Here is a 14,983-nt window from a genome sequence, read left to right on the forward strand (position 1 = left end):
GTTAAGTTTAATGAGGGAGCTTTACCAGAAGATTTTACTGTTGTTTACTTTCAGAGCTCATTGACAAACATGGTTATGCAGTAGCAATCAACAGGTTTTTTTTCATTATTATACAAAAAACGCATAACACGTATGTGAATCCAATTAACCATATTCATTCTGAAGCATCCATGTCTGCCACCTTCAGTGTGGTCTAATGAGCAGATATGTCTTATCTGCCTCTACTCAGCATTTATAATATAAATATTTCATGCTTTCTAACCTGCATCTCATTCCACTGAGTCAAAGCCCTTTTACAGATCTGTGTTGGAGTTGCAGTGCAGCCATGTTTCTCTTTTATCTCTCCCTCTCTCTACTCTAGCAGTTACCAGAGCACCATGTTTTCCCCACACAAATGTTTGCCCGTCAGGTCAGCAGGTATTCTCCTCTCTCTTAATTCACAGCCCCGGGTTACGAAATGTCAGCCGCAGGTTTGTTTGCCGCATGCCATTTTCACTCAGGGTGGAATCCCAGTCAAGTGTACTCGGTGAGGCTCCATATGTAGAGCAGTTATGAAAGAAAGTGGGGGAAAGGCAGGAAGCAGAGCGCATTGTGGATGAGGGGGCTGAAAGATCACACAAGCTCACTGGGAAGCGGGGTTGCTACTTTGCGGTGATGGCCACAGGGGAAAATCCGACACATGAAAGTGCAGGGAAATAGGTCATATCTATATTTCAGAAGTGTCATGCTAATTAAAAGTGTAGATAATTTCCTTTTTTACTCTTTATAAATAATTCATTGAGAATGATTGCCTATTGATTGGAGTAATCCATTTCAAATACCACAATTAGTTTATTTTCATTGGGGAATTCTCGGCCCATACTTTTACTTGTGTGTTACTGAGTAACAGGAATATTAAGTCTAGAAGACAGGCTGCCAATAATTCCTCTCTGTTGCCATATATCTTTCTGTTTCGTTTAAGTTAGTGGGAGATTGTTATTTATTTAGAAAAATATATCTTAATTAAAGGGCCCATGAGTAAAATAAAGCCAAATTTCCAAGACTTAAACTTGTCGTAAATAGCAGTTACATTTTAGCCAAGTCTATTTTACTGTTAATGCCTTGCATCATACTTTTGTTAAATGGAGGGGTTTAGCAGAATTTATTTTCTTTTTTTTAAATTTGTCGTAATTTACTCAATGAAAAGAAGATACATTTAGGAAAACATCTACAGAACAATTACATTTTATTATGGCAATTACCTGCACCACCAGAGCAAACCTGATGATCACAAATTGTAATCCACAACGATAGTTTTTGTACTCTGCAATATATAAAGGGAGGACTCGTCATCACCAGACAATGTCAGAAAGCATTCATATGAGTCCTTTTGTCATTTATTGATTTCTTTTGTCATTGTGGTCGGAGGAATTGTTGAGTATTCCAGGTAACAGGGGGGTAAGAACTCCACATCATCCCTCATCCTCTACTTTGTAGAAAATGTACGTTAGAACATGGTTCCTCCGAGCTACAGTTAGTATTTTAGCAACGTTTGTCATTTGATTAAAAGGAAAATACAGTTTATAGCAGAAACATGTACTCTTATGATCTTGGTTTACAGGTTTTGTTTAAAGGAAAGGGCTGATGTTTTTCTAAATGTTTCTCACTGTCAACAAATCCCATGAAAAGATCAGAAACAACAAATCAATGTAGTCTCACTACTTTCCAATTCACCTACTCTGTCTGTGACACTTAAGACATGCATCTTTAAAAATGATTCATAAATATTAGCTTCATTTTTATGGAAGACATTTCAGGTTTTTTTCTAAAACAGCTGGGGAACAGCAAACGTTACTAAAGCAGAAGTCAACAGAGCATTTATTGGGGACTATTTTCGGTTGTGTATGAAAGGTAACTTATGAAGTTGTCTTTGAAACAAAACAAAGTTATATTTACATTCAGTGTTTTTACAAAAATATATTGTGTGTATCACTAATTATTCTAAAAAATAATAATTCTAAATTGCTTGCCCATGTTTGCTTGCTAGCAGTCTTCTTATTCCCTGCATTTGCTGGAACGTTGCTATATTTGTTGGCACATTACTACCACCAGAACTGTTAAATATTGTGAAACACAACGGCAGGATGTGAGTCGCTGGTGCGTGTGCCTTGGTGTTTGATGATGAAATGACTGATGTCATTTGCTGCTTTGTTGTTTGATTGTGTCTGATGTATTTAGCAGTAAGGACCTGTTTTGTTTCCTCTGCAAAATCAAGCTTAATAGGTCAGCACAAGTTTAGCACATGCCACTGCTGTATTTTTGCCATATATGTGTTCAAATACTACTGGATTTCTTATTATTTGTTTTGAACAGTACCTGTCTCTTTGTAAATTAGAAACCATTTCCTACAGTGGAAGCCAAGCCTTTTTTTTTAACTTATATTTCATAAACAAGAAGCAGAAAACTGACAAATGTAATGATGATAACAGTGAATATATGTTACCTTGAATTTGTCAACTTCAGTCTTGGAGCAAGTGGCATGGTAAGACAGAACCTGCAAAATAATGACACAGTGTCACTGCCAACAATTTTTCAAATTATTAAAATGAGCAGTTGGGCTCTAAGAGAAGCTACTGCGAAAAATACTGCACGCTGTGGTGTTATGGCATTTCAGTGGATCTTCCAGATGAGGAAGTTAACATTTGCCCCTGGAACAGTTTACAAGAGCAGCGATGTCAGCCCCGATTTCATGGCCATGTTCGCTTCATTTCCTGAGAGAAATACCTCGCACAGACCTCCAGTTGCTTATTTGACCATAAATGCTCATGTTTATTCAGTGCTGCCAGAAGCAATGCATCTAAATATTAGCTCATCCTGTACCTCTCCTTTAAATGATCTACCTCTCCTGTTCTCTGCTTCTATCTTGAAACAGAGGGGTGCTAACTACTATAATGCACCTGAACGCTCCCTATTGTGATGTAAGGACGCACTGTAAAGGCTGAGTACTGCTGAATGCCTACAAAATGCAGGGCAGATGAGGGATTGCTTTTCACTGCCTCTTATTCATTTTCAATAAAACCTTTGTGAGAAGGTTATCTACAAAGAGAGATCAGCACTTTCTCCATGCGTACAGTCTTGTGGAAATATGCGACTATGAAGGAAGCCAAGCACAAAGACCCAGGAGAGAGGATAAGTAAGAGGAGGTTTTGTATTAGCCATGCAGCAGCCGTTGTTTCCAATAACTTCAGCATATGCTCTGTGTTTCAGCACAGAGCATATGTGTTGACTGGAACGGAAAATAAAGATATCATTATAGATAATGGAATACAAAAACAGATAGGACTCTCAGGGAAACATCATCTGACGGAGGGCATGAACATACAGACAAAAGGAAGATGAAGTATAAAGCAGGAGCGATGCAAAATCAACACTGTGAAGCCGCGGTACAGTTTAGATAGTCATTTTCTTTTTGCAAATGTAAGTGAATAATAAGATTTCTTGTTCAAAACATGGAAATTTAATATTTTCACTTTCTAATTATGATGTGAGGCAGGAAATCGAATGGGATGTTGTGTTCTTACATCCAAAGCTACAGACTGCTTGGCCCAGGACTTCTTCACCTGGTCGTACATGATGGTGTTGTTGATGCCCAGTCCACAAAAGATCACAAACGCCTGAGAAAAGCACAACAAAAAGCAGACATACTCAACTACAACAATTTCTAAATACACCCACTGTATGTTGAAAAGATATAGAAGCAAATGTAATACTTCAAAGAGACGCTGGTCTGCGTCATCGAACGGTTGCCCATCGAGCCTGTTCAGCACTTGGGCGACACCTGTTACACAAACCGCACAATAAGAACAGTAATCTTTTCAGCTTGATATTGGCAAGACTCCAGTGCTTATAACTGCCTCCAATTAAAAGATCAAACCCACACACCCCACGTCAGCGATTAACATTCATTATTAATGGAAATTAAGCAGAGAAACAACATCCTACCACAAAAAAAAGCACCATATGAGTATGACAAAAATGTGGCACTGGGGAAATTGGTATTCACTTAATATCATCTTTGAACAGACATCTAGTTATTGTCCACAATTGGACTGAAGCCTTTTATTTGACAGCAGTGTTCCCTCTTTAGATGACTTCCCTCATCATCTAATTAAAAGTAGAAGGCTTTGTTGATAAAGCGTACATATTTAATTGATAGAGATGTTATTATCACTGAGAAATTATGCTAAAAAGTAATTACACATACGTAACAGACACCATTCAATACATTACCATTTTCAAACCCTACCACAGTGACATTTTAATTTCAATGTATAGCTGGAGATTCATAGAGGTGAAACAGGATTAGCACTGTACCTAAGAACAATTTTCATTACACCGTCATTCAATTTAAAATACAGGGATGGTGTTTTCTCAGATCTATTGTTGCTCCCTCTGTAATGAGCATGCAATTTGTGATGAGCTACAGCATATAGTGGCCCCAAATAAAAGTTAACTAAATGACTGCTTGGAGCCCTGTGGCCACCGCATCATCTTTAACGACACCACATTCAACTGTTATTTTTTATGATCACAAAAACCATAAAATGACAATAATTTGCTGTTTTTACATAAATCACACCATGTGTTGTGTGACTGTACAATCTACAGTTTGTTCACTAGTGGTGGTGGGTGGAAGGGGCTCAGCCTAATGTTGACTCTGAAGGAATTGTACCAAACAACCAAGCTAAACCCAAAGTAACCGAGTAGCTGTTTATCATAATGGGACATGCAGTTTGTGGAACATATTTGTCAGTGTCCGTCTTTAAGGGATACTCTACTGATTTTATACATTAAGTCAAAGCTACACATGAATCGCTAAAAACAACTTTCCCGGAATGGACAAGTCCAGATCTCAATCCAATCCAGTTTTTTAAAAAACCTAACCAACTGTGAGAGGTCTCAGCATTACACGCGTAATGTCTGATCATGATCTGTAAAAATCCCAGTCAAGCCCACTGCAATCAAGTTCCTCTCACTGACCATCCATCCATCATCTATAACTGTATACTCATGGAGCCATGGAGCCGATCCCAGCTGACATTGGGCGAAGGCATTGTTCACCCTGGACAGGTCGCCTGACTATCGCAGGGCTGACATGACAGACAACCATTCATACCTATTCTGCTGCTTGCACTGTGGGAAGAAGCCGGAGAACCTGGAGAGAACCCACGCTGCCACGTGGAGAACATGCAAAACCAACATGTTTTATAATTTGAAAAATGAATCATCCAAAACGTCTTGTCTTGCCATCTGCTTTTAGTAAAGTACCCCGAATGGCCTATTGCCAAAGGAAGTGCAATGATTTTAATCACATTTGATATTTGACAGTAACCTCATTGTTGTTTTAGTCACAACAGTATTTCCGGTGGTTACCTTTTGAAGGAGCTGGATGTAACCTTGGCAGATGACACAAGGACATACATTTTCTACAGGAACGTATCCTTGGCTTGAGAATTTCATCTCCTGCTGCTTTGTTTGTATAATGTTTTCTTTTCACTCCAGATCCTCAGGTGCCACCCACACATGCTGCATTTCTTTCTCCCCTCATTCTCTTTCTGCTCTTCTTCCTCTTCCCTCTCCCCTCCCCAACAAATGCACTTACACCTACGCAAATGAAGAAAAAAAAAAAAACATGAGCGCACATGGACATCACACACACACACACACACACACACACACACACACACACACACACACACAAACACACACAAAGGTCTTAACAAACCATCTGCAGCAGATATGCTGATCACTTTGCACTCAAACATAACTGATGACTTCCTGCGTCAGATCTCAGTGGACCGAGAGGAGCGCTATCATTGCTCCTCCCTGCAATATCCAGCACCAAAACCAGACGAGAGATCAATGATTTATCAGAGTGTCAGTGTGGTGTTGGCCTGGGGCGAAACAAACACAAAGCACACAGGCAGAAGAAGGGAACTCCACCTCCAAGTGCGGAGTGATGGTGCAGCATGGATCTAATCACACACATGCAGCCTCAGCTGAACACATGCTCAAGCTCCCCTCTCCCCTATTTTCTATGCAGCAAAAAGGGGGAAAAAAGGATATTTACATAATGAGTGCATGTGAGTGCTCCATAGATACACTATATGGCCAGAATTATGTAGACACCTCTGTCTTTTGGGCTGTTTGTCATAGTTTGAGCTAATCCCATTAGTTCCTATTATGGGTAAATGTTAAAGCTATACATCATACGACATTGTGTGCTTCCATCGGTGTGGAAACAGTTTGAGAAAGGTACTTTCCTGTTTGAAGACAATGCTCCTATTCACAAAGCGTGGACAATAAAGAAAGCCCTGACCTCCAACACCTTTGGAATGAACTGCACGCCAACTGCAAGCCAGGTGTTGTTGTCTAACATCCGGTCCTGATCCGGTGGAGGCTTGTTGTTGCTACATGTTAATATCCATGGTATTTGAATTAGACAATCACATATGTTTTTAAATAGGATAACTACATGAATGCAATGGTCAGGTGTCCATATACCTTTGGCCTTATAGTGTATTACAATACTCAAACTTTGATACCTTTTCATAAACATGAGCAAAGTTTAAGAATTGATATATCCAGTAAAAATATTTAAGTACATAGATCAAAAACACTTAAGAGAAAACTTACCAATGATTTGGTGGTTGCTGTTCCATATGGGAACACAAAGCACAGAGCGGATGTGGAAGTCTGAGAACTGGTCTGCCTAAAAACAGTGGAAATAGTGTAATATGAGGATTACCATGCATCTGCATAAAACATTTCCTACTGCACTGTTTCAAAAATAATCTTTTATACAGCCCTGCTGGTTTACTTCATTTTTGATCTGCTAATTTCATATTTGAATCACAATTTTACTCATTTTAAACTGTATTTAATTCAGAATATACTGCTTCCAACTGCTACCAGAGCATTAAGCACCAATGCATTTGAAACAAATTCAAAAAATATGTTTATATTCTTCAAAGTGAGGTATTACTATTGGAAGTTTAGCAGTATATGCCCTTGTATTGGAAGATTTAAAACAATACCCAGCTCTCAAGTATTAAATTATATTTTCATCACTGCCGTATTGAGTATGCATACATGCCTCACCTCTAATGGAGGGGCAAGGCTATAAGGAGGTATAAGAACCCTTAAAGCCCTTGAAAAGCGAGAAGCAGCAAGTTCTCTATATTGAAATATATAGAGAACTTGCTGCTTCTCGCTGGGAGCCTGCTGGTAGCTTTTCCGCCCAGCACACATTTTCCATTTTTCTGTCACTGCTGCTTAAGGTTGACCGTGTCAAACTTTTGCTGCTTGCACCTGGATGCAGAGCGGACTGCTGTGGTAGCCGCTGTGGGATTCTGATTAGCTCTACGCAGCTGCGCTTGATGCATTTTGGTGTTAAAGGGCTTTTATCCAACGGAGATCAATTAACAGCTGTAAAATTGAAAAATGGGCAGTTTGTAAGTTCTGACTATGTGTTGCCAATAAAACAAAGTACTAAGTTAAAGGCAACTGAACTTAATGTTGGGTTTTGAGGACTTTCCCAAGAGGCATTATCAGTCCTGCTGACTGGCAGCCATTTTAATCTTCACACCTGGAGGAGTCCTTGAGGTCCTGTGTGAGTCGTTAAGGTCACATGACAATCTTGTGAAATATCAGAGTCCAATTAACTGATGTGAATTGTTATGAAACCTTGATTAGAACGTTTAGACAGCTTATTGTTTCATATTGATGGTCTTCTTCATGTATGTTTAAACTATCTGTCTACTGAATCTAAATGCCATCCTGACATCGCTCCCAAGCCATTAAGGGAATACTTTCAATTACTCACCCTGTGTTGCCTTGAATTCTTAAAGAATCATTTAATAATAATAATAATAATTTATTAAAAAACAAACAAACACAGATGCTATCTATAAGAAAGGTCTGATCCATCCATCCATCCATCTTTCTAAAAAACAGGAGTCTGGATGAATTGAAGTAAGTGGGGTCTTGGTTTAACAACAGCAAAACTACATGAAAACATCCAATTGCAGACACTCACGTAACTCGTGCAGTTTAATCCAAGTCACATTTACTCAATCGTATGCTCATTACTTTCCAAACGTTACTATTTAAAACAACCGTCGCACGCTTGTGCAGGTGCGCTACATGTGAGTCCGGACGAGTGCAAAGTGTTTTAAACAGTAAGGTTTAGGCAAAGAGGCATGTGTGTGGGACATGCTGAGCAAACAACTGGATGAATAAGACTCTGTTCTCTGAGTCTTTGTTCAGCGTTGAGGCATGCAAGAAAATCAGGTTTTTTTTAAGAATTCAAGGCAACACAGGGCGAGTAATTTTGTGGGCTAAGTATTCCTTTAATGAAATGTGACATGTGACCTCATTGACTCGCATGTGACATTGACATGTGAACATCCCATAGAGCATCAAAATGCCTGGGACTCTACACTGCTTAGTTGAAATGAAGATGCCTCTTGGATGAGCGGTGACACATCTTGAAAACCAAGTCTAGTTTTCATTGAAATACTATGACCTGAATGATAATCGTCACAGGCATATTTCCTACTGGTTTGTCTGTAATGCTGGTTGAGATCATTTCACGTGGATGTCAAATTTGAAAGTTATGCTATTGTGTGTTTACCTCAGCATCAAAGCGAGGATCCTGATAGGCATCGCTGATGTTCACGGGGAGTCCTGTGGACGCTACCAGCTCTGCGATACTGTTGTTGATGAGCCAGTCTGAGTAAGACGACCTCTCCATACTGTCTTTGAAACTAGGGTCAGAGAATAAGACGGCAGGATGACAAAAGGAGCATAACAGAGAAAAACAGCACTTGGACAAATTTTTCCACTTTTTCTCAGGAGAGGTTTGATTCTCAAACACAATCCTTAAGATGATAACTTTGTTGTGATAAGAATAAGAAATAAACTTTTGTACTTAAGTAAAAATATTGTATTCTCTTTTACTGCAAGCTGGCAAAAGGCCTTTCTTATTTCTCCTTGTGGACCCTGTTTTACGTTGACTTGCATTTAATGAACTTTTCATACAGTAGGATATCAGTAAGCTTCTCCTGCAGCTTATGAAGTAATGAAAAGTTAATTGTGTGATTGTCTTCCTCATTGCCAAACGCCCCCACACTCTGCCACAGAAACACCTGCATCCCTGCACAGACCTCCCATTCACATTTACTGCAGTGGGCTGACTTTTTACCTCACCAAACGTAACAAGTTACATGTTCAGTGTGGCTCATTTTTGTCTTTCCAGACTAAAATAAAGATGCAGGGACACTTCTGTCAGATCTTTTGAATTCCTTTGATTTAGTGATACAGCTGTGTGTGCAGCAGGGAATAACCCTCATGGGTGTGATGGCAAGATGCCTTATAGTATCTACTTCTTCATTCTTTCTCTCCATTGTCTCTGTCTCTCCCCTGTCTCACATCTGTCATTTATCTGCCACAGACACACTAGCAGCATTGTACACTCGCTCAAAATGATCCTCCCCATGGGGGCGGCTGGGGATTGTAAGGCACATTAGAAATCCTACAGTGCGCTCGCCTTCTGACACAAAATGTATTCACTTAATTACACACATGAATCTTGCACAGCAGCCCTTGATATTCAGATACGAACCTTTAGCGAAACTAGTGTCATCAAAGAGATGCTGTATTTCTTTTGTCATGTCAGCAAATGTGTAGTTTTATTACTTGAAATCACAAAATGGCTATTTAATTAATATGCGACACCAGAAACACAGATCCATATGGGAGTGTGTTTAGTCAGAAAGACTAAATTGGCCACTCAAGCAGACTGATATTTATTTAATTGCAACTCATTTCTAACTTTCGGTATTTTAAATAAATGTTGTGGTTATTAATACTGCCTTGATGTGACCATATCAGTTATGGCAAGTGCAGGACTTGGGGAATAATTTGTCTTCCTTTCAGCATTGGTTTTCATCCATAAACATCCCACACAATATTAAGCCTCTCTTTGTCCATTCAGCCATCCCAAGCAGTGGAGAGAAGCAGCAAAACCCAATTAAGTAGGGGTCCTACAGTATGCCTTCTATTCAGCATCAGCATATTACTCCCACAGCACTACAAATATTCAATTTTAATACATTATTTTTTGTCCTTGATGGAAGCTTTACAGATTAAAACAAGGCTCTGTGCAGAATTTACAGAAGCCATGGTGCCAAAGGCAAACAAAGGTGGAGATACAACTATTTAATTAAAAGAGGTTACTGGGATGAGTAAATGTGAAAAAGGAGGGCAAAGCTATGTTTTTCATTAGGCCGACTGTTATTGAGGAGCAGAGTAGATTTTAACACTGAAACACCATACATACCTGCTTTCAATGTCTGCACTACACTTAGGGGACAGTAGCTCAAACGACTTGGTGAACTTCACCACCTGAAAGTTTTGAGAGGGGAAGAAATGCACCTAAGCTCTTGGAAGGTGCACAGTGCTCACTGGTAAAACTAGAGGCAGACAGAGAGAACAGACATGTACATGCACAAATGTACAGACAGATAGCTGTAAACACACAGCAGAGGAAAAACAACGGTACCGGTGACTCAATGTCCTCCAGCAACTGAACAGAGCAGCGCTCGCACTTTAGCAATGTCTGGGCACGGTGCATGATCTTCCTGATAATCTTCTCCACGTCCGTCTGCTCTTCAAACAGGTCATTGACTACCTCCAAGAGTGCCTGAATAACAGCGACAGAAAAAGACACCACTGCCATCATTCCAAACAATCTCAACCACGTGCTGAAACGCAGTGTAAAAGCCACTTTACATAAATATGTTTTGCCTTGGTCAGCTGTTAGAGCATGATTATTAGTATTAGTATTAGTATTCATACTACTACTACTATTATTAATATTGTTACTATTATTAATAGTATCCGTAAACCATAAACCAACAGGGTAAAGGTAAATTTGTCCCTTTATCTAAGGTAGTGACAATCCAATTCCATTATATTCTCTTCCTTGTGTGACATGAATTAATGCATCTGTTAACATTACTTCAGCCCATCTCCCACCATAGATCCAGAGAAAATGTCCATGCAGGACTGCATGCCGCTCTGTGATCCCCACTGCAGTGGCAGCAAGTGGGCTGCTGATCAATACTCAGCCTCAGTGTCAGCATCAGGGGGGGGGGAAGTAATGCTGATCCCAGGGATGGGGGGGTTTATTGTCCTTACCCGACTCTTGTCATACTCCTTCCTTGAGGCGGCGAAGAGTTGGGCATTGGAGATCGCAATACCACAGAAAGGCAGGTACATCTGCAGCACCTGTGGACATATTAAACAGACTTTTATTTAGCAGAAAAACAGGGTTATTTATCAAACATGGTCCCTGACCTACATTTCTTTTGAGCTGCCCAAAAACGTTTTTTAGACATCTTTAAACTACAATGTGGTCACCACTTTGTCTGTATTGTGCATGTGGGCAACGCAATATAATGTCCTGCAATGGTTTAACGCTACTCCTCTCATCTACAGATGGCAGCACCACGCGAGGAAGCATATAAATGAGCCAACAGGAAGTGAAGAAGAAGGCTGCTGGATTCAAATAATCTGCCTTGCAAATATTTCATGAGGAGGGAAAAGCATTCAACAGATTTGTTAGAGCTCAAGGATTGAAACAATGTGCTTTCGAGAGAAACACAGAATGTAAACGCCCAAAGAAAAGTCTGCAGAACATCTATATTGTCGTAGCCAATTTTAGAACTGACTATGAGATTAGAGCTTTTTCGTAAAAGAAAGCAAAGAAGAAGAAAAAAGTTGAGCGAGTAATATTTTCATGCGAGAAAAACGTAGCTTTCAAATTGGAACAAGTAAATGGCCTTTCAGTGGCATCATTACTTGCTAGGACAAATAAATCAATTCAACTGACATTTTACTATTTCACTGAAAAGTCAGACTTGCTGTGCCTTGGGCTGATACCATAAACTCCTTATTTCATTCATATTTTTCTTCACATAAATAATGTAATCACTTGATGTGGCCTAATGACTTTACTTACCGGTAATATAAATTGAAATCGAATCAACGTCTTACTAGTTTGGAATTGCACATTTATTTTTTCCTCACCACTGTTGATTCATTATGGACGCCAATACGCAGGACGCAGAGAAGTGGCTTCAACCGCATGCTGTTAAGACAGCTGTGATGTGAATACACAGGTTGAATTCTATACAACTACGATTAGCCTTATCTGAGAGACACTCGGCCTCCTTAACATGGAATCAATAGAATTGAGGTTTGGGTGCTTCCTTACTCTGCCTATTTGTTTAGTTATCTATCTTTAGCATCTGGCTGCTGTGTAAACAATACGATGAGTACAACAAACCCACTAATATTTACCAGCCTTCAGTGCGGCCTGGTGGTAGGGACACCACAACAATACATGAATGGGAAGTTACTCAGCTGTGGCCTCGGATACAAGGACATCTCTTTCACCCTTTAGAAAGGATAACGCTTCACTTACTCATCGGCCACAAATGAACATGTAAAGAACAGAATCCTTTAGCACTGTGTTGATAACTGGGAAGCTTGAAAAAAAAAAAAAAAAAAAAGGTATTCCTCAAGTTCACGACCTTGAGTTAGGGACCCCATGTGGAGAGACGTCTCATGCAGGAAGTGAATATGCTGAAAATTTGATATGCTATAGTGAAATATATAAAACATGTTTTTAATATATATTCATATTTCAGTGTAATACGTTTGGAGTTTCTTCAGTGCTCACATGCCAACTTGACAGGACTAATTGCTGGGGTCATGATAATTGTAGACTTAAAACTGGCATCGCAGCCTGGAAAAGGTTGAGCAACCCTGCTCTAATTGCTGTAATTTCTCTTTACAATCAAACAGCTCTCCCGGATTGGCTGTATATGCTTAATTTCTGTCTATATTTCAATGGTAGTATGGCCATCTCAATTTAAAGAGCGCTTTGCCTTAATTGTTTTTTTTACTAAAGAGAGACTCAAGATTGAGGGAACATATACATACAACAGTGGAGTTAGAAAGTTTTTACATACAAATCAGGCTACAAAACTTCATTCACCAGATCTTATGAAGCTTGAAATATACAAGCTTTGTCACTCTTGTGTTGAATCTGTGTGTTTGATTGGTTTTATAGTTTTGTTTTGTGTACCACTGATGCAAAGTTATTGTGTTTATAGTAGTTAATGTTTAGTCATCAAATCAATTAAATCAATCAATACCATAAAACGCAAAAAAATATCACACTGATGTGTAAGTTATGATACTCTTTTTGCTAAGTGCAAATTAAATCCCTAAATCAAAAAAACAATGTGAATCATAATGTGATAATAATCTGTCGCGATAATGAGTACATTAACTTTATGCACTTCATTCAGTCATTATACATAATGAAGCACCCTATGCAACTGTTTTCAGACATGGAAAACAGATGATGCTGAGCAATAAGCTCATACATAATGCTTTTCCAGCTGGCCTATGGAATTCTCTAATAATGATCTTCCAGAAAGGCGGTGGCCATCAATAGTCCCAGCAGGAGCAGATTCATTAGCGAGCAGGACTTTGGGTATCTGGCTATGGATCTACAGGCAAACCCAAGAAAAGCACTGCCCTCTCTAATTACATTCTGTCAGGCAGGCCATTATACAAGGTTGCATTACAAACGAGACATTTCTGCCTAGAGACCCGTGGACAGACCAGTAAAGAGTGGTTTAATAACGAAACTAACTGGCCGAGGCCTCGGGGACAGTCAGTTCCTCTAACCTCAATGACTTCCGCTTCCACAACTGGAAGATGAGGCAAGCCAAGGGAAATTACATAGCCAAAGCCAGCAGCTTTCTTTCTTTCCACTTCCCACTCTCCATAACAACTGGTATAGTTGCTGTGTTCACTTTGCATGTGCACGGTTAATCCAATGTTGCTCTCCATTTCCTCTGATCTCATATGGGGCTCCCTAGCCTGTACCATAGTTTTGCAAATATACTTAGCAATGATTGCTCCTTTTGAAGGTGGTATCAAATATTTATGCAACAGGAATCTACACTCTAATACCTTTTACAAATCATTTGTATCTACATAAAGAGTCAAATGAATACCATGTAATAAAGGACAGTTCATAATTCTGTTTTCTCCCTTTATACCACCATACGATTTACAAAGTAAAATTCCATACAAATTTAGCAGTTATGATATAATTGACTGGCTGTAATTTATGACCCTAATACCACACAGCTAATAAACACTGTACCACACCAGGATTGCTGCTCAATAACTATTTTCCATAAATTATTAAATTGTTCTACACATTGCTGGTACATGGAGAAACGCCAGGAGCACAGCAAGGTCACAACAACTAAGCAGTGGATGTTGCATCAGTGCAGTAAGATCAAGACAAATCAAGTCTTTGGAAACAATTATTGCTCCTCTTCTTGTCGCCATAAACGATGCGAGAAACTGGATCAAATGAACCTTCTAACTACAGTGACTCTTTTGAGGTTTTCTTGTACTTTGTAAACAAGTTCACAAACATACTAAAAATAAATATGCACAACAGCGGGATCAGATAGACGTGTGACAAAGTTTGTTGTTTTTATTTTGGAAGCTTTTTTGAAATAGCTTGTACCTTTTTGTATGTAGCAGTGTTCGGAGATAAGGTCAGACGTGGTGAGAGACATTTGTATCAATGAAAACACTCTTTCATTATACAGTTACACTGCCAAACATGTTGTCAGTTGGACAAACAAGCTTTTGTATCACCAAGCATCCATGCTGTCCTATATGCAGAGAATTGGCTCCAATGAAGGCAACCAACAGTCATCATCTGCCAGATATCGGTCGGTATCGGTTTATGTTTACTTGTTTTAAGAGTTGTCCACTCAGATATCACAATTTGCTGCATTGAATATGCTACTTCAGCATGGTACAGTTTTAGCTCCTCTTA

General features: G+C 39.3%; 1 protein-coding gene across 1 annotated transcript in view; it reads right to left on the reverse strand.

Annotated features, from left to right (window-relative positions):
• The window catches only part of pde11a (phosphodiesterase 11a), a 31,329-nt gene that overhangs the window by 11,201 nt on the left and 5,145 nt on the right, over window positions 1–14,983 (reverse strand). Inside the window, exons 3-10 of the mRNA XM_031858705.1 lie at window positions 11,242–11,331; window positions 10,604–10,744; window positions 10,382–10,446; window positions 8,675–8,807; window positions 6,676–6,751; window positions 3,750–3,817; window positions 3,561–3,653; window positions 2,483–2,533 (exon numbers count right to left, since the gene is read on the reverse strand). Of these exons, the coding sequence (XP_031714565.1) occupies window positions 2,483–2,533; window positions 3,561–3,653; window positions 3,750–3,817; window positions 6,676–6,751; window positions 8,675–8,807; window positions 10,382–10,446; window positions 10,604–10,744; window positions 11,242–11,331 (717 nt within the window). The remainder of the gene's footprint in view (window positions 1–2,482; window positions 2,534–3,560; window positions 3,654–3,749; window positions 3,818–6,675; window positions 6,752–8,674; window positions 8,808–10,381; window positions 10,447–10,603; window positions 10,745–11,241; window positions 11,332–14,983) is intronic.

Source organism: Anarrhichthys ocellatus, unplaced genomic scaffold (assembly GCF_004355925.1).
Source record: "Anarrhichthys ocellatus isolate YVR2014 unplaced genomic scaffold, GSC_Weel_1.0 scaffold20, whole genome shotgun sequence".
Classification (NCBI taxonomy): domain Eukaryota; kingdom Metazoa; phylum Chordata; class Actinopteri; order Perciformes; family Anarhichadidae; genus Anarrhichthys; species Anarrhichthys ocellatus.